At 40.4% G+C, this 21,145-nt stretch overlaps 1 protein-coding gene across 1 annotated transcript in view; it reads left to right on the plus strand.

Moving 5' to 3' along the window:
* LOC118818849 (glutamate receptor ionotropic, kainate 2-like) overlaps positions 1-21,145 on the plus strand; it is a 170,801-nt gene that overhangs the window by 118,288 nt on the left and 31,368 nt on the right. Inside the window, 4 exon segments of the mRNA XM_036586360.1 lie at positions 443-649; positions 4,291-4,514; positions 11,727-11,845; positions 14,094-14,311. Coding sequence (XP_036442253.1) covers positions 443-649; positions 4,291-4,514; positions 11,727-11,845; positions 14,094-14,311 — 768 coding nt within the window.

The following is a 21,145-nucleotide window of genomic DNA, read 5'->3' on the forward strand; positions in this document are numbered from 1 at the left end:
GAGAGAGAGAGTACATCGGTAATCTGTCCAGCTGTTGGTTAGTGAGTCAGCTGTATCCTGTGCCACTCATCCAGTATCAGCTCATCTTATCTTATTTTGGAAGCATCTGCTGGCAGTGGATGGAGCGAGTGGTCCAGAGCTACGGTGCTCGGCCCTGGCTGTGAGGAGCACAGAGCAGGAGATAGGGTGGATTATCTCTTATTAGGGCCACGCTTCACTCCCTGCCTCGCCTTGTCTGCTACAGAGACAGAATGTGTGTGTGTGTGTGTGCATGGGTGTGTCAATCCTCTTACTATCAGTGGGGCTTCGTACCCCCTCTGTGCCAGCGTAAGTCCATGCAAGCAAACTTCAAAGCCCTATCAGACACACATCAGCCTCCTTTCTCTCAGATACTGGTCCCTGGTGGGGTGATGCGAGCTCAGAGCTGTATGTGTCTCCACAGGAGGAGCCTTACGTGATGTTCAAGAAGTCGGACAAGCCTCTGCACGGTAACGATCGCTTCGAGGGCTACTGCATCGACCTGCTGCGTGAGCTGGCCAACATCCTGGGCTTTGTCTATGAGGTACGGCTTGTGGAAGATGGCAAGTACGGCGCGCAGGAGGAAAGCACGGGCCAGTGGAATGGCCTGGTCCGGGAACTGATGGACCACGTGAGTCTCAATCAATACACACTAGTCACTTATTGATCTGTCAAATTGCTAAACTGCTACAACTGCATGAAATAGGTTGGCTTCTGCCTGTTCTACCTGTAATGTGTAAATGGACAGACATCTGGGCATGTGTCTGTGTTTCAGCACAAAAATGCACTGATTTTGAAGGAAAATGAGAGAAAACAGAGGTATTCTGAATCGTAAGGACCAACAAAATGGCCCTGACTGCATAAAGTGCTTTTTACAAAAGCCATGTTTCATTTTTTAAAACTACAAATCCAAATGTTTAGGCCTTAAACTGTCACATTTCTATGAGCAGTTCTCCTAGTTGAGAACAAACTGGGGTTTGACTGCAACATCAAATAAAGATCAGTGTTTAAAATATATATGCCAAGTGATTATTTTTTTAATAATTGCTCTCTTCTTTAACACTGGTGTTTGATTGATGTTACAGTCACATTTTGTTCCCCAGTTTTAAACAAAACATTGCAATATATTTATCAAGTGTTATTGTCACAAACAGAAGCAGATTGTAGGAGCTTTAATTAAATGAAACAAGACACCATCATGAACAAAATGCTTGAGAACAGACTTACAGTGACACCTTGAATTGAGTAATATACATTGAAATGACACAAGACCAGACAAAAAGGCAAGAAAAACAAGTGGGCTGCTTATACACAACACAAGACTATGCGTAGAGAGGAGAGGGAAACCATGACAATAGAAACGTATTTAAAACTTAAACATTTGGATTTACAGGGCAAAACAATTGTTTCTGGTTACTGCTGTTAAGGTTAGAATTAGGTTTACAAATAAGCTTAGAAAATGACTACATGTACAATACTGTGCAAAAGTCAGAGACCATTTATTGAATTTCCAGTCAAAAACAGCCATTAAATAAAAGTTATTAAATAAAGTTATTCATTTTTCCATCAGATATTGCTGAGCAGATAAGAGATGATTAGATATAATTTACACTTGCATAAAGAAAATAAAAAAAGAAAAACACTAGTTCAAAACATTGTTATTAGATAACTCTCAGGATACAAGATAGGAAAAAATATAACTCGACTCTTGCTTCAGATCTAAAAAAAAATACACAGTTGTTTATGTCCATCTTTCCACTGTGAGAAGACCACGCAATGGTATGAGTGTGTGGCTGTTAGGAAGCCTTTACTGAGATAAGAAAGAGACAAAAAAAGAAAAATATTAAACAAAGAAGTTGCTGGTGTTCTCAGATCAATCAACTTTGAACTTACTTATTGGTGGTCTTAATTAGAAATTAAATGAATGAAGGGTGGTGTCTGACTTTTGCACAACACAGTAGGTAGTAACATGGTTGATATGGTTTAAAACAGTTTGCTGATGATTTCGCACGGTGCTTTGTATATATAACCCGAGTGTGTGTTTGTGTGTATGTGTAAAACGAGGAATAGAGCTGAGGATGTAGCAATGTAAGAAACTTCAGCACTCACAGCTGCAAACAGGATATAAAGTGAGGTTTCTAGCATGAATTCTCCCCCCATAGAGCTTATTACACACTCTCACAGATACACACACACTGCTATAGCCACCCTTGTTAAGCTTGACAAAATAAGACCCAGATCAAAATGAGCTGCACACAGGCAGAAAAATAACAGTCTTTGCACACCCGATATTCAATAGCTGACCCCATTACCAGTGAACACCGGCCCGGTATGCTGTTCCCACCACATTTCAGACATGTCTTTTAGACACCCCCACTATTGATCATGAACTGATTGTGCGGTGCGAAAAACAATCTGTGCGATTAGACTCAAAGGAGCATGTGGCCTGGCGAGATGTGTGCAGGGCCGCTGCAGTCGCTCTGCCTGCGCGTTCCGTTCCCCAGACGAGCGCAGGACAGATTCTAATTGGCCCGGACAAGCTTTCAGAGCAGGCTGGAGTCTGCAGTTTGCAGAGGAGCAAAGAATACATTGAAGTGAAGGAGATAAAAATATCCTGTCAAAGGACTGAATGGAAAAAAAAAAAGGTAGCAAGACAGCACCTGCTCACACTCCGCATTAATTTACCCCCTCCGAGAATAATTATAGACAATCTAATAATTCCAGCTGCAAGGCTTTATTTTGGCTAAAAATATAATGATCTAAATAGTAAATGGAATGACATGAATATTAAATGTCACATTGAGGAACGGAGCCAGCTGAGCTGGGGTTGTGATTTAGGCAGCTGAAACTCATTCAATCTAGGGTGATGTATGGTAGCCTCGCTGGGTCAAAAAGGATATTTCTTTGAGGAATGATCAAACTGACCTTGCAGTGGGTGTCTCACATTAACGGGCAGAGAACGGTTGAAAATGTAATAACCCTCCGTGTCAGACACGGAACTCAAGGTCTTAGACTTTCATCTTCCCCTTTTTTAGTATAGTACATACACTAAAATTAATTAAGGACAGCAAGATCAAGAGCAGTACATCAGTTGTTTTGGATTAATTATAACTGATGATCATTAAATTTGGAGGCCTTTATAAAAGATTCACTGTGGATTAAAGAAATGATTTTGTTGTATGTACAAGAGCAGCCCTTTAAAAAAAGATTATTAAAAGTAACTTAATCTGGCTGCTTACCGGACTTCAAATTTTACATTAAAAGAAAGCAACAAAATGATTATTAATCTCATAACTTACTATTAGAATTTCAGTTAACACTACATTTGAGGCCTGCCAAGTTGCTTTTTTTTTTAAAGGCCCATATCATACATTTTTTATCCTACGTCTTTTTCCCCCCTCAAGTCCACCTATAAAGTCTGCGTAATTTTTTATACAAAAAACAGTCCTAAGTCATTTTTGCATGACTATTTTTAAGCCTTTTTTATCCTTTAGAATTAAGCATGCTGTTTTTGCTACTGTGCATGTAACTGGGGTCTTATTTCTATAACTTATTTCAGTTTAATGTTAATGGGGGGGCGCTAACATGTGGTGGGCTGAATAGGAGTATGTATGTAAACGTGTTGGTTTTTTATGACGACACAAAAAACAATGAATTCAAAATTGGTTAGTTTTTCAGCTTAGTTTCCTTATATGGACTGTGAGCACTGGGCAGTGTTTACATACCACTTCAAATACTTTTATTTTAAAAAATAGAGTAAAGTTCTGTTTTCCATGATACAGGCCCTTTAAGTTAAAATAAATCTTTATTATAATTACAGTGAACTTGTGTCAGTAACACAGTTTAAACACAGCGCTGTAGGCTGATCTTCAGGCTCGGGAGAGGAGAAGATATGGCCTTTGTTATCCCGTTCTCATGTATGATTTCGTCTCAACTCTGTATTATTCATCCTAATAATCTGATGCTGAATTCCACAGGGTGCTGAATGCCATAGTTCAAACATGGGAGAATCTGTTTCATCTGCCATGAGAAACCCTGCACTTTAACTGCTTTACTAACTGCTGAGCCAGTAGCAGCTAAATCAAGGTCTTGGAGGGAAAGAATGAGGATGGAAAGTGGGGGAGGGGAGGTTTTAAATTTAGACTTAAGTGCTATGGGACAGTCTTTGGTGTGTTAAGGTCCTGTTTTCTTAATTTGATTGCCTCTAAATGCTTCTGCTGCCCCTGACGAACTGCCCATCACTCTTCTTCCCCCTGCCTTTTGTATCGACAGAAAGCTGATCTTGCAGTGGCTCCGCTGGCCATCACCTACGTGCGGGAGAAGGTCATCGACTTCTCCAAGCCCTTCATGACGCTGGGGATAAGTATTCTGTACCGCAAGCCCAATGGCACCAACCCGGGGGTGTTCTCCTTCCTCAACCCTCTCTCCCCCGACATCTGGATGTATATTCTGCTGGCTTACTTGGGTGTCAGTTGTGTGCTGTTTGTCATAGCCAGGTAACATGCCAGTTCTGCCAATCTCAGCTACACATGCAGACATAACCCAACATCTTTAACCTCATTCCATTAACAGTCTAATCAATGCCTAAAAGCATCTTCCCTTGACCCATTACTTACTGTTATGTTTCAAGCCTAAAACCTCTGCTCACTTTACTTCAGCTTAGCTCATTTTACTTTTAATTTAGCTTTAGTGCCTCTTACTGAGAGTGAAAAAGGAAAAAGTACCCAAATGCTAAACTGACATTCTTATAACAGAGTAGCCTCCTCTGGTAGAGTGGCAAAGGGAGGAATCCCTCTAGTGTGAATAGGAGAGATTAGTCCTCTGACCCATTCTGAAAAGAGAAACAGAAAGCGAGTCGAGTCCTTTTTTGGCCAGAGCGGTGGAGGATGTTAAGTGATTCCTCTGCTTGCTCTCGCTTTTCATGCTGACAAGCCTGCTGCCTCTACTGCTCGGCAGCCAAAGCTCCAAAGCACAAATCACACGAGCAAAGATGTGAAATCAGCCGTTTCGAGGCGGTGTGCGTGAGTTTGAGAGGCACAGAGAGAATGGGAATATGTGAGTGTAGGTGTGAATGAGAGTGTTTTGGCATTTCCTGGTGTGAACGGCAACCTCCCCCTCATCCTTCGTCGTCCCCAGTGTCTCCAGTTTGTATCCGCTTTTCTATTTGGATGTTTCCACACCCTGCTTCAAATGTTCTTGGCCACGATCCCTGTGAATACTGAAATGCACAGATGTTTTCAAGTCGATAATCTTCACTCATGTTTCTGTTTTGTAATCCTGCTGGAAATATTTGTACGACTCAGTTGAAAAGGCAAAATCTTAAGATCTTAAGGACGAGCATTTGATAATGCTTCAGTAAGTGGACATGGCTTCAGCTGAGAGAGGGAAGCACTGCTGATGCTGATGTGGCCCAAGAGCTTTTTAAACACAGTTCTAAATCCAGGTTATCACTACACTGAGACCCCTCTTCTTCAAACTGAGCCATAATATGAGACAGCTACTTCCTCAACACCAAACCTTTACCGGGACAGCATTTCCCTTTATGGCCATGGATAGCTGCTGAGGGAAGTGTATAGTAACTTCTAGAGTGTTCAATCATTTCAGTATCTCACATAATGAAATGTAATTAATCATACTGTCAATGTCAATATCATATGCACTTTTAGCATATGGTCATATAATGTGGCAGCATCATGTGTTGTCATTGCTCTTACATAGCCTCATAAACAGCTTTAAAATGCTGTATTACATTTAGTGTAAGTACTCCACAGATGACGAAGAAAGGAGTCTATCTCCGAGAAATAACTGATCTGTTCGCATGGAAACATGAACACATAAACCTTAAACTATGTAACTTTGTGAAAAAATATCTATAAAACAAAATGCAATCTGATAGAACAGCGTTATTTGCTGTTTGTAGTAGCCTGTGGCCATCATTTGAAGCATGGTGGAGAAAAGCTGAAAGAAAAGGCCTCTAGTTAACTCTAAAACTTTTGGGACAGCTCAGCCATGCTCCGTTACCCCAAGAGTTTTATGGTTAATGCACTTGTGTTTTATAAATGTTACTGGCGATATGATCACATAAGAGAATAACAAGCTGCAACTGCCATCTAAGTTGGTTCAGAATATGCACCCATCACCATAAGTGTTTTAAGTTTTATGCTGGGTAAGTGCAAGAGTACCTTTAAGATGTTTGCTTTACTTTGCAGTCCTCTGAGAGAAACACTAAGCTTAGGCCCATTTCTTAGTGGCATGTTCCTATAGCTGCACAAGCTTCAGTATTGCCCTAAAAGCCCTAACACATGGAAATAGCTCCACAGAATGTGGGTTTACTGTATATGTGTCTGTTTGTACACATTTATTTATGTGTGCATGTACTACTGCTTTGTGAGCTTATTGTATGTGCTGTATGTGAGAGTGAGAGAGAGAGAGAGAGAGAGAGAGAGAGATCACAGTGTGACATAATGGGGGCTGGTGGAGGTTTTCCTAAGGCTTTGTGTTCACCATGCAGTATTTAGAACGTTTCCTTCTGGGTGCTATACCAAAATCAAATATTTACCTACTCAACAGAATCCTTTTTGCATATCACCAGTTGTTTTCGTTGTTGCTGTTGTTATTGTTTTCCTTTCCTCACAAAGTTTCCCTCTACTTTTCCTCTTTCCTGTGGTGTAGCCCCCGTTCTCAATGTGTTTTGGTGCAATGGCACGTTCCTATAACCTAGCAGAGAGCCGCGTCTGTTAGAGCTAGGCCTTCAGTTTAGGCCAGGTCAAGAAGAAACCCATACCTACGATAATGTTAATTTCTGCTAGCGCCGCTTTGAGATTCTAGTAGCGTGTGTATGTGTGAGGCCAACTGCAATTCACAAACATTTTTTGGTCATTCTAATAGACATATTCAAATATATATGACAGATTTTACTGTGACTCCTTTAGTAAAGAGTCCTGGCATAGAACTGCCACTGCTGTTTTCCATTTCTAACATCTGACTGAAGCACATTGGTCAGCCTTCATCCTAGCTCCTGAGTCCTAACCAGTGGGAGAGCTTGCTTAGCTCTATCTATCTAGATACCACAGAGAGAAAAAAAATATTGGTTTTTCGTTGAGTGTTTAAAGAATTTAACTCACATTTCCCACAAAAATTTCACAATGAAATTATAGTATTACTACATTACTTGTAGAGTTTAAATACAACATTATATTAAGTAAAAAAAAAAAAAAGAAAAACACTAAAAATTACAGACATTCATGTTTTTTTAGTATTTCATAGAAATCACTATCTGAGGGTTCCCCACTGCTATAACCCAACGAAGTATTAGGTATATTAATGAGCACGGAAAACTAATTTCAAAAGCCAGGCATGGAACTCAGTCACACTCCTTACTTACACTCCTCTTGACCGAACTGCGCATGGTCACACCACAGTCTTATCAAAGGCAAGCTCGTTGCCATATTGAATAATGCGGGGGTAAAAGCTACTCAGTTGGATACAACAAATCTGGCTCAAGCTGTTGACTCAACACTGCACACAAAGTCTTGCATGCCAAATAGTTTCATCTAAGTATGTTCTCAACTCATTTAAAAGTGCTATTATGGTTGCTGCAGTGCGAACACATCGGGCATAAGAAACAAAAGCGCGAGTGCCTGGCTGAAAGAGTAATGTCCTCACTCGAGCTGCTGCAGGCCCTTATCAGATCTCCTTCATGTCCAGGTGGAATATGCTATAAAATGGACTGCAGTAAAGGGGATTTAACAGACCTCCACAGCAAGCGTGGGTGGGGACTCTAAATAGAGGGCAACAAATGAAATTGGAAGAGGAGTCAAGGTCCATAACGAGAGAGCTCTACCTGTTGTTTGTGAAAACACTTGAGTCCAAACTGCCTCTGTGTTTGATATATTGTGCACTGTGTGGAGCAAAAGCTAAAGCTAATGACTTTTCCACTATGTAGTGAAGTAGTTTATGTTGTCAAAGCAGGTCACCTAGATTCCTCTCTGGACTATTTGAATAAACATCTATAGAGAATCTGCTGATGGAGATTTAGAGTCAGGCTTTTCTCTCTCTCTCAGCCAGATGTACGTATGAGCTGAGGCATAGGGCAAAGTATGCCTTGATGTGACTACAGAGGTGTTATTTTACTCCTGCTAAAAAGCGATAACATGCTGTGAAATGATAAGATGGACTGTGTGCGCATTTGTGGCCGCATCTCAGCATATTTTGCACCGCATCTTCTCACATATGTGCGTCTGGTCCTGAGAGTCTTACGGTAATGTTAAAAAATTCTTTCAGCGTGTGATGGCTCCTGCTTCCATCTAAACACTGTGTTGCTGCCATAGTTAAAAGAAGTCTCTCGGCAACACGTTTTGAGAACCTAACGCAGAGGTCAGCAACCCAAATGTGAAGAAGAGCCATTTTGTCCATTTTACCATCTTGGCTGTAAATATGTAAAAAAAAGTAAAGGCTAAAAATATAATACAAACAAAAACGCAGACTTACTTTGCTCTGCTTTAAGCTTTAGCTCATCTATAGCTGCTTTTCTCACATATCCAGCAGGAAGCTTTTTCTCAAAAGTAGAATATTTTTTTGTAAAATGTGTCTCAGTGTTTGACTTTTTACAAGACTGAAGTCAGCTTCTCATTCACCAGCTTCTTGTTCGAATTTCCTGTTCCACCTTAAATGGTGCCTGAGGCAGCAGAATGTATCTGCTGCACCATTTAAGGTGGAAAGGGAAAAAACTTCAGCTTCGCGACTTTTTAGTGTTTGACAGTTTCTCGTTGCAGATTAAACATATAAGGAAACCAGCTGGACTGCTTATAAAAGTCCATTTGTCACCAAATCATTGATGTTCATCTTAAATTTTTCTCTTTGCCTTTTTGTTAGCTATACTAGCCAGGCAAGATGTTGTCTGCATTGCTATAGTGACCAGCGGTAGCATGCCAATCTTCAGTGTTAAAGGTTGGTGAGTTATACATTCCAGCATTTACAACCATTTATTGTTAAAACTGTTAGAACGATCAGCAGAGCTTTATTTTACTGCAAAGGAGGATTATGTTATTTTTACCTTAAAATCTGATTCAGTGAAAGAGCTGCATGTTGCCAACCCCTGACCTAACACAAACTTATGGTTTTAAAAGGTGGAAGAAAATTGTCAATAGTTGGTCAAACTGTAGTGAATCAAGCTGAATCTCAGTCAGCCACACATGTATTATCTTCATCTTGTGCAGTCCTCTCTCAAATGCATATGCATGAGGAGAAGTGCATTTTGCACTATTTCATGCACACAGCCCATAACTTGCACATTTTGGCTCGTTCGATGCGTCGGATTTGTGCCTGAAACTGGCACAAAAGGCGTAATACATCTGGCCCTCTCTCTCTCTCCCTCCCTGACGTTTAATAAGTTTATGGTCACCAAAGGAGGCTATAATAACTCTCGATTGTGTCTACACATGCATTTGGCATACATTTTACATCCAATTGTATAGGCTGTAAACAACTAGCACTTTTTAACTGCATGACTGTGTTTAGTTAAGCTCCTTACTTGTTAATTTAGTTTCTCCTTATTTGACAAAAACTTAAGTAAAGCTTGAAAGTTTACTGCATCATCAAATATATATCAGTAATAAAGAAAGGAGCATGTATTTTCTAAACTATGTTCAATACATTTAGAAGATGTTACAGAAAAGTGTTCAGAATGTAAACATTTGGATTTAAAGTGTGCTGAAAGATGAACATATAGATTTTGTGCTGACATTTGAAATACTAAGGTAAATTGACAGCGTTCAAATGACAACCTTCCTTAAATCCTTGTACAGATTAAAGCCCAATAAGCTACCAGAGGGCCATTTGCAAAACAAGCTGTCAGTGTGTGAAAGCTATGCGGGCCACATTGATTATTGACGCTTCCTTGAGTAGAGATGGAGCGAACCCTCCCCTTGGACTGCCTGCAGCCAGTGCAGCAGTGTTCTCACATAGTTTCCACACGCGCCAGAGCCTTGTGTCACTCTTCTCTGGCCTGACACGGTCATAATCAGATGTGTGATCAGTCAAGTTTTCAGCAGGATGACCCCCGATTCTCGTAAGCAGATAAAAACGGCGGGCATTGTCGCCGCCCAGCCGTGCGCGTGTCTCTCCACGGCTTATCTCTCCACATTGACCTTGCGCAAAGTCTATCTTTTTTCCTCGGCGGTTTAGATGACCTGAGATAACAGAAGGTCAGTGTAATTGGATCAGACCGACAGCTAAATGGGCGGCTAGCGCTTCCCTTTCGTGGTCAGGTTAAGCCGCATCTCTCTCACTCTCTCTCTCTTTGTCCCAGGCTGCTTTGGTATTCCCCCTGCGCTGTGCTGCGCTCCACTGGCGTGCTCCAGCCATGTGCACGCAACAGCCATGCTCATCCGCGCTCTCGCCGTGTGGTAATTGGCTTTTCGGTGCATGATCGAGGAGGGGAAACATGCCGAGAGACCCTCGAGCGAGGGGTCTGGGCCAGGCCAGCAGGCCCATACATCTTGGCAAGGTCGCACCACGCATGAACTCAATTCGGCATCACAAATTGACAAGCAAGCAAATCTGCTGCAAATTGACGGTGTGGACAGGTTGATTTAAACTCAAGGATTCTTTTAAGCACAGGAAACAAAGGAGGGGGGGTCCTTGAGAAACTCACAAATGATAGTCGTGTAGCAAGTAGACAGAAGAGAAAAAAAGGACTTGTTCTAATCTGATTTTGTTAGCTAGTAACCACTGCCAGTATACTTTAAAGGCACACAGCAGCAGTAATGATTAGTTAGATAAACTACAGCTGCTTCAGAGGAGCGAGACCGCACTTCCAAGGACTGTTGCACAGAATTTCTAAAGTAGTATTTATGTCTTACTTTATCAGTTGGAAAATATTTGTGTTTCTATTTCCATCTACCTGCTCCATGGTGGCAAAAGGGAAAAAAAAACATTGCAGACAAATGTACTCTTCAGCATTTGATTACTTACTCTTGTCTTGCTCTCAGATTCAAGAATCTATGTAATTCTACCACTTCAGCACAAACCAAATCAGGTCATGATGCTTAATTGTAGCCCAATCAACCTTTACTAATGCAATGTCACTTTTGTTTAACGTGAATAAATGGGAAATCTTTTTTTTTTGTGGCTGAAGAGAAGTGTAGAGGGAGAGAGGGAGTGGAGTGCCGAGATGATGGGACAGACTTGTTTGATCTGCCACATTTTAATAAGCTTGTAAGATTATCTGGATTATTAGATTTTTCTGTGGATGGAGTGATTCAGATTGCATCGATTAAATTACAGTGCCAATTGCCTTTGATGTGAATGTGTCAACATGCACGGTTCTCTGGGGGAATGGAGGAAAGGATTATGGTCAGAGTGAATGGGCTGCTTATAATAGTGTTTTTGCATTGAATTAGGGGCAATGCAGCATGGGACTGTTTGATTCAAGTAAACTGCTCTAACCTACACTAAAGCAGATCAATTTACCTGTCACATCTCTAACATTTAAACCATGAAAACACTGAACAGACCGATAGCAATAGTCATTCGGAAATGCTTGTTTTTAATGAACACTTGTGTAAATAACCAGTGTTGATGCTAATCTGTCTCTCTTTCTTTATATCTCTTTAGGTGGATCGTCCTTTCTTTTTTTTCCTGTTACTTTATCTGTTGTTTATTCATTTTCACTGAAAAATGTATTTGTTCTGTGTTGATCGCCGCAGGTTTAGCCCCTACGAATGGTATAACCCCCACCCGTGCAACCCCGACTCGGACGTTGTGGAAAACAATTTCACCCTGCTAAATAGTTTCTGGTTCGGAGTTGGAGCTCTCATGCAGCAAGGTAGACGCCTCTGCCTGCCCACCCTTAGCACATGTCCCACTCTTTTGCTGGGGGTCCAACTTTTGCTCTTATCAGGCCCACAACCCTGCATGGGTGCCTCTGTGCATGTAGCTAGATGGAGACTGGTTGCTGGTCTGAGGTAACAGACGACTGTGTGAGTCATGAGAAGTGAATGGAGTGTGGTGAATGTGGATAGAAGAGCTAGGTGCAACTACTCATGCATGCTTCTCTTTCATTACCACCATTCCCTTTTTGTAAGGCTGCTGAACAGGTAAGTCTAATTCTCCTAACCACCCTTAGTTTGCAACAGCCAGACGGAGGTATAGTAAGACAAACACAGTGCTGTGTCTTAGCCTGACCCAGCCTGAGGCTATGTTTCTTCTGACCAAAGCCTGATGCCACATCTTTTCCGTTACCTGATGTCATATTGAGATGGAGAAAAGAGGGCAAAGTGGTGCTAATTTGAGATAAAATGGGATGACTTTGTTTGAATATTATATTGCAAACAAACTGCATGCCTTCCATTGCATTATAGAGAAGAATGTGCGTTTACTGGGAAAATGCAACATTCTGGAGCATTAAAGGCTAGCAGGATCTGCTGGCTGATTGGCATGGTTACTGTGGAGTTTTGCACTGCATTCGTTCATTGGAATGGAGCACAGAGAGGTTTTGAGATAGCAGTTCTGCATTGTGCAGAAATCCTTGACTAGTTGCATGCAGTGAAGCAGGTGGCATGGGTATGTTTTGATTTTGTAGGAATTTAAGTCAAAGATTTATGGTGTTCATGGAAAGTATTTGTTATTTACAAAAGTTTCCTCATGTAGTACTTTCATGCTGAACATTGAGTACTGTAATAATTGGAGTACTATCTCATGTATTCTGATGCTCCATAGTGTTTTGCCACTCATAAAGGTTACATAAAGAAGACTTGCGTGATTAATGAGGACATTCCTTTGAGTGTTGCTCTTGCTCTGCGGAGGTTTCAGGATTTGTCTATTGTTCATTGCTTTTGAAGATGTGGTGTCAGGCTAAAGAACAAGGGACAGGCTTTGAACTTCATGCCTGTCTGCATGACATGTACATTCAGAGTGAGAGGCCCTACACTGTAGAGAGGCTCCCCTGCCCGCGGCTTGCCAGCCCCCAGAAAACTGTGGGATGTGGTGTTTGGACATGACGTTACCTTGGGTACATGACAGTCAGCCCCAACCAGGTTTTATTAGGTCAGGCCCGACTGTGGCCTGGCAGGATGAGACTGGTCCCTGAGGTCCAAAGGGGTAAAGATGAAAAAGAAATGTGACAGACGCAACCCCTCTTTCCTGGCCTGTGGGTCTTTTTTTTACTGTGTGTCCCCGGTGTCCATTCTTTTCATGTGATTGTTTGTTTGTCTGAGCCGTTTTGCCGATGAGTAGCGTGGGCTGCAGGGCACCTTTGGAAGTGATGAAGTGGTTTGCTGAATCATGTCTAACTGTGCACTAGTCTGATAGCACAAGAGAGTGAAGGTGCTCCTTTTTTCTCCCTCTTCTTTTCAACAGCTGTCTGGGCAGAGGTCTGGACCTGGAGTTGGCTGTCATGTCCAAACTCTGGGCTTGAGTGACGGGTCACTAGGCAGACTGTGAGAAAGTTAGAGCAGAGTCAATCTTCAATGGCCTGATTCAATCTTATACAAAGCTCTTTTCTGATTCGTCTGAAGCGTATCTTTCCCACAGTCCATCGCCTACTGCAGTAGACTGAATGTGCAAGATCAAAGCTTATAGTTGCTTCTTAATGCTTGAGAAGAACCACCACTTAACTTCCTTTCCTGTTTATCTCTGACCCCTCCTACTCAACAGCTAGACCATTCACCTTTAACCCAGCCCTCCTTTGACATATCCTCACTTCTCCTGCATGAACATTCTGTGAAAATAATGAGAGATACTAAAATTTTTATGTGGAACCCTTGCTGGTTTGGCTTTGAATGACTAGTTAACTTGTGGATTAGAACCTCAAGATGTAGTCTAATGCAGATCCCGTGTTAGATAAACACAGATTAACTCTCTGTCATGTCTTTTAATGTTAGGGCCTGACCATTCTGGACCTAGTACACAGTTAGCATGGTTGTTTCTCCCAGGCCTTGGTTTCTCCGTGCATTGGCAGCCTCATCCTTGCCCTGCAGCTCTACTCTTCTCTGCAGCGTGCTCAGACCAGGCCAGGCCTCTCCAGCCATGACCGCTGCCCTTCTCTGACAACTCTCTCTACTCCTCTCCGCTAGGATCTGAGCTCATGCCCAAAGCCCTTTCCACCAGGATAGTAGGAGGCATCTGGTGGTTCTTCACTCTCATCATCATCTCCTCCTACACGGCCAACCTGGCCGCCTTCCTCACTGTGGAAAGAATGGAATCTCCCATTGATTCAGCCGATGACCTGGCCAAGCAGACCAAGATTGAGTATGGCGTGGTGGAGGATGGCTCCACAATGACCTTTTTCAAAGTGAGTAAAACTGTGCAAAACTGCCTGTAACCCACAGAGTTTAACAGTCAAAATGAATCTTTTTGTTTTGATTGAACATCACAGTGAGAACAGGAAAATGGTATTACTATAAATCTCCTTCTTAAAAACATTTGATTTTGAACATTTACACTTGTTGTAACTGTTGTTATTATAAGTTGAGAATTTAAAGTCATCTGCCAACACCTATTTCTGTATATTGCACCCATACACAACTCTAGATGCTACAAAGTACAAAACACCATATGGCTTTAACTGCTTCTTCATAACACATCCTGTAAATGTTGAGTGCACTGTGCAGAAGGTGTAATGTACAGAAATCGCCTTTTCAAAAATATCCTTTTCTATTTATGTTATGTATCATAACAGTTGAGCATGTTCACAAACATGCAAACAAACTAAGTGCCTTTGTTTAGAAATAAAAGCTTAACTTATTGGTAAGGGGGTTCTTATGTTATCAGGACCAGACTGGCAATAGCAGTTTTATGTTGTTTCAAATATTTTGTCTATAATTACACTTTTGGGTTGTTTGTGCTGTCTTTAAAATGTCAAACAAACAAATAAGGCCTTATACTGAGGGATGTTGAAGTGGTGGTGCAGATAAAGTAAAATAGCAATGCATCTGAGGTTCTCCATCAGTGTAAACAAACAAACAAACAAACATGAATAAATTTGTAGATTAGTTGATTCAGTGAAATATCAGAAAGTAAATAAAACTGTGAAAAAGGGTGAAAATTGTGGATAGACAATATAATAAATAAAGGTGTTAATGTGTGACCTACTAATTGGGGGCATGCTTGACAGCTTCTTTATCACCATGGTGTGATTAAACACAGTCACAGTGACAACCTGCTCAGTACACACTGTTCAGTTCTGTCCAGTGTCTGTGTGTAGGCAACCTGCTGGACTTCCTTTTAATCCCTGCAGCCTGTGGAAATTCTCACTTCTATGCGTAAATGATTTTTATTAAGGCAGTATTTCAGCTGTGAGACCACTGCTTGGAAAGCATGGCCACTGTGGGCTTTAGATTACTCTAGCGTTCACAGAGGGAGAGAGGAATGAAACATACAGCCACTTCTACTACAGACGTTTCTTCTTTTTTCTTCCTTTCTGCAAGATGCTTATATTAGCTTCTTTTCCACCTTATTGTGTCTTTTCTTTGTGTAAAAATGGAATGCTACCCCCTAACATTTATAAGAATATATAACAGAAAGCTAAAATCAAACACCGCAAAATACATCTGGTTATGGCATTGAAGCTTTGTAGAGCGGTATTAGATATAATTTTAAAACATATCACTGTCATAATGAAGCTTCATTTTGTGTCAAGTTATTATTATTATTATTATTATTATTATTATTTGAAAACAGCTGCTATTTCAACTGTGTATACATTTCACAGTGAATAGAGCAATATAATGTGATCAAAACTTTGTTCCATAAAAGTTAAGACAATTTTTTTTTTTCCTGAGATTTGCTTCAGTGTTTAAATTTCCATTTTACCTCATGGTCCTAATGACCTCAGATTTATGGTAAAGGTTGTAGACATACTGTAGCTCTAAGAAACTGTAGATGTTATGGAAGCTTTGTGTCGAATGGCTCACCAAGCATTCTCCTTTTCCAGGTGCTGATTTATTGACTGATTGAGTGTCTGTGTGTCTGATTGACAGCCTGATGGATTGGCTGATAAACTAGTAAACTGAGGGCATTGATTAGGCGTAATGCACTGTACATATACAGCCAGTCAATGCTAGTCTCCCCTCAATCTCATCTGGAATACTGAGAGAAATAACAAGCTAAATCCCTGCAATTTATGCAATTATTGACCTAAAATTGCTCACCAAAAATACATCACTAATGATACCTAATTATATAAATGTCAGCATGAGATACTATGAAAGTTCTGAAATTGGCCATGCAGAGACCTTCCGCCACTGCATCCAACTCCACACACACACACACACACACACACACACACACACCACATATATATACACACACACATAAACACTTCCTCCTTATTGTTGCCTCTGCTCTGCAGCAGCCCTTTTGGACTCCTCTTTCAATAACACTGAATTATTTAATTGAATAATCTCTGTCATTACTGTTACTTGACCTGGCTTGTTAGGTGTCACACTGTAGCTACCGAGGGGGAAAGGCTTTATTTCAAGATGGAGAAGAAGATTCTGACTGTGGTTGTTTTTGCTTATAACACTCATTCTTCATCTCTCAGTCTGTGCTGCTGCTTCTGAGCTGGATAACATGGCAAGGGAACAAATAAAACCATCTGTATGGACAAACATAATGTCATTGCTGTAACTCACAGCGCTATTGATCAGTTCAAAAATGAATCTAAAATCTAGCAGAGAAAATCATTTCAAACATCTGTTGTAAGCTTTGCAACTTGCTGTTCCATGGAGGAATTCAGTCTCACCTGTGAAGTATTGGCTGACAGATTACGATCACATCCAGCCATGATTTCAGATAGAACTCAGCTAGTAGTGTTAACTGCAAAAAAAATGCAACTTTTTACTGTTAAGATATCACTGTGTTGTATTTATGTAATTACACATTTGATTGCTTAATTACTTCTGAAATTATATTTACAGCAGAAGCACTTCTGCCTTTCTCACATTTGTTTTGATGTTAAGAAATGTAAAGATTTTTTTTTCTTTCTACAGAGCAAAACTTTATGCACAATAATACTCTTAACACATTCAAATTACAATATAATGTACCATACTGCATCAAAGAAATAGACTGATTAGGATCACATCCAGCCATGTTTCTGGATAGACCGTTAGTAGCATTAACCTTTGGATGTTGAGCTAATACTTATAAGCTACTGCTTTGTGTTAATTATGTAATTACATATATAATTGCATAATCAGTTATGTAGTGTAATTGCATTTACATTTCAAACGTTTGTTTTGATATGAAGAATGACAAAAGCAGAGCATATATAATAAGAATGATTTTTCTTACCACAAAACAAGATTGTATGCATAATAATAAATCTTCTGCACAATGAAATCCTAATAAAACACCCCCTCTGTTTATTTAGAAACACAAATGTGGTATGGATTGAAAGTTTGGAATCCACACTTATGACTGAATTTTTGCTATTGCAATAAGTTATGAATTAGAAATAATTATCAAATTAAACAATGTGTTTGTTATCTCTGGCAGTATGTGCAACTTCCAAGGTTAATTACAGTCCACTCCAAGGGTTAATTACTGGTCTAACTACTGGCTATTCCAAAATGTGAGGTAGAATAGTTTAGATCATCCAAAGAATCTGTCAACTGCAGAATCTACCTTCTTGACTCAGACCTGCAAAGTGCTTCTTTCACAGCTAAAGTCATCTATTGTGCCTGCTTAAGTAGACCTAACATACTCATTGAACACTTGAGCAATTGTTCAAATACAGCCTTGCTATTCTCAGTTCTTATTTATTTATTTTAAGATACCACATTTTGAGCTTCAAAAGCCATTGTGATCAAAAGAATGGCAAGTTAGCGGTTAGCGCCGACAACGGCAGCACATTCAGTCTCCATGCCTTCTCTTCCTCCGTCTCACTGTCTCTGTGTAACCTTCAACATCAAAACAATCTGCGGCATTGGCTTTTCGCTGAGCGCAGCAGCATCACACCCTCACTCACCTCACCTCCTCTCCTGTGCACCTGCCCTGCTCTCCTCCATGAACGAGGGAATCATCCCTCACTCCAGCCCTCCTCCTGCTCCACGCCTGCCACCGCTGTCATCGCTTTTCTAATTTGTTGTGGAGGTTTTCACAGACTCAGATGAAATCTCTGGCCTGCTCGCTTTCTCGTTTTCCTCAGTCTCCCTCTCTCTCTGACTCTTTTTCTTTATCTTCCCCTCATCCCTCTCTTTTTTTTGTTGAACTTTTTTGTGCCCCCCCGCCTTGTTTGACTCTCTTTTTTCCTTTTCTATCTACCTTTATCTATCTGTCTCTTTCTCGTTTTCCTGCCTCTTTCTCTCTCTCTCTCTCTCTCTCTCTATTACTCGCTTACTTTCTCTGTTTTTCTTTGTCCTATCTGCCTCTCAGTCTTTTCTTTTCTTGCTTTTGCACTTTATCTTTTTTCTTCCTTTCTCTTTTGAGCTCTTCTGTCTCCCAGTTTTCTCCTTCTCCCTCTTTGCTATCTCTCACTCTCTATCTTTTGTCTGACTCTCTTTCTCTCGCTCTTTTTTCACTTACTTTTTCTCTCTCTCCCTTTTCTGTGTGACTCTCTCTCTTGCTTTCTTTTCACTTACTTTCTCTCTCTCTTCTGCCTGACACTCTCTCTTGCTCTTTATTTTCACTTACTTTGTTCTATTTTTCTTTTTCCTATCTCTCTCTTTTCCTCTTTCTCAGTCTTTCTCTCTCATCATTATGCTTTTTTCTTTCTATTTTTCTTTTTTGTCTCTCTCTCACTTTTCCCTGTTTTCTTCTTTTGCTTTTGCACTTTTTCTTTATCTATTTTTCTCTTCCTTTCTCACTTACGCTCTTCTTTTTTTCTGCCTGATTTTTCTGTCCCTCTCTCTCTCTCTCTCTCTCTCTCTCTCTCTCTCTCTCAATGCTTCTCTTTCCCTTCTTTTTTCTCTTTCCCTCTCTCTAAATTCTCTCTCACTCTCATATGCCTGCAGACACAGACTCTTGCTCTCTCTCTCTCTCTCTCTCACTCTCTCTCTTGTGCATGCATGTGCACATTTCTCACATTCGCATATTTCCTCGCAGTGTTCCCCTTATCAGGCTTCAGTGAGTGTTATTTTGCAGTGGGCTGTGAGGTGGATCCCTGCAGGACTGTAGTGCTCAGCAGTAAGTTTATAAGTCGTGATGGAGAGGGAAGCTGAATCACTGCCACTGATGCAATTTGGCCAGCAGGCAGAGGGAGCAGTTCCAGCCACAGGGGGAAGGAGAGGGGTTCAGAATAGAGCCTGCACTGTGATTCAACCTCCATATAATTAATACACCAAAGAAGGGCTCCAGAAACCATGGATTTCAACACCTTTAAAGATGTGCAAAAAAATATCAGTTTTAGGAGGTAGAACTGTGGGCATAATAATGTCCATATAACAAAATCTCATATCTCCAAAATGGTAATCTTAGAAGAAAAAAGACAGTCTTAACCTTAATGCAAGTAATTCAATGAGATTTAAGTCATTTTGTTGTACTGCTGTACTGGGACACTCATCTCAATATAAAGGGCAGCTGTTTTTTTAATAGTGTTTAAAAAATTAAAATTTTTTTTAGCAAATTTCTAGAATAAGACATCTCAGTGTTCTCCAGCTTATGCCAGGGTAGTCTATAGTAACAGTCAATCCAGGTGTTCAGGAAACATACTAACTCTGTTCTAATGTACCAATCATACACACATTATTGTACAAAAGCCAGAGACCACTTTTTTTCAGATTTTCAAAGACGTCTGAAGGGATATTTTTCCACACCTTCAAAGTTCAGTCTTAGAAATTGGTTGCTTTTTCTGCTTCTCACAATTTATCTAATCCCAAACAAATTCAATAATGTTGAGTCTGCACTCTGGGGTGGTGAGTCCATTGTTTTGAGAACACCAGCAGCTTCTTTGTTTGATTTGCAATTTCTTTCTCTCAATAACAGCTTCTTGACAGCTACAAATGCTTTCAGAGCCAGAGTGTTGAGTTTTTCAGATCTAAAGCAAGAGTGGAGCTTGATTTTCTCCTCTCTCCTAAAGATAAAAGCTTTAGGTGCTGTTTATCTGACGGTGACAGTTTTGGTGGTCTGCTAGTTTTTGCACAGTTGTTAAAAGTCTATATCTCTATCTAGAACTCTGTTTTTCATTTATTTATCCTTTGACTTTCCCCTTCCTTAGGCAAGTGGATTTTTTGCTATGTAATTTCCTCAGAAATATCTCCTGAAAAAGGAATAACCTGTACTTAATGGGCATTTTGCCTAATAATGAAATAGATGAAGGGTGATTTTTTGCACAATACTCTATGTATAATTATATGCATTTATTTGAGTTCATAAGTTTTAACAACAAATGCATGCTGCCAAATTGGTGCTCAGACTAAGCCTTTAAAAAGCATATTTGTATTATAATTACCTTAAAGAGACCTCAAATTGTTTTTATTTAACAATGATCTTTCCCCTAGTAATCAAATAGCTTGGCTGGGCTAGGTCATGCATAGGCTAGAAATTGAAATTTCTACCACATTCTGTCAGCTGTGCACACCATGCTATCTGTGAGCCAGAGTGTTCTGTTAAAGGTCATCACCTAGACTGACCTAGTTGCTGTCTGAAACACTGTATGTAACCTAAAGCAACAAATGTATAATCTTGATTATGTGAGCACACACTGCTTTGAGTGTGCTGTTGCTTTCAGTGGTTTGCCCTTTAAAGTTCCTGAGTATTTTTCTGTCTTTCACCTATTCTGCCTTATATGTTTAATTTAGCCTCTCAGCCATTGTTTAAAATTAGCTACAACAAATGCCTGCATTCTGCAGTGAATCCACTGGGAAAGAGTAAAATTCCATGCCCTCATCTTCAAAGTGATAAATATCTAGCTTTGTCTGGGTATTAAGCTGTTTATCTTTGCATCTATATTTGAGTGATGTAAACCATTCTCCCTCACCCTGGCATCTGGAGTGGGCAACAATCAACACCTAGAACTTTGTCTGGTTGGAACTTTAGAACAAATTTGTCTGGTTTGTTAAGGTATACAGCATAAAGGAGTCTCTGTAAGTTACAGTTTTAATCCCTTATCCTATTCGTTTGATTGTAGCATTTGAAAAGGGAAGCAAAACACTTTTCCAGCAAAGACATCCTGACAAGCATAGCA

The sequence above is a fragment of the Colossoma macropomum genome, unplaced genomic scaffold, assembly GCF_904425465.1.
Source record: "Colossoma macropomum unplaced genomic scaffold, Colossoma_macropomum, whole genome shotgun sequence".
NCBI lineage: Eukaryota > Metazoa > Chordata > Actinopteri > Characiformes > Serrasalmidae > Colossoma > Colossoma macropomum.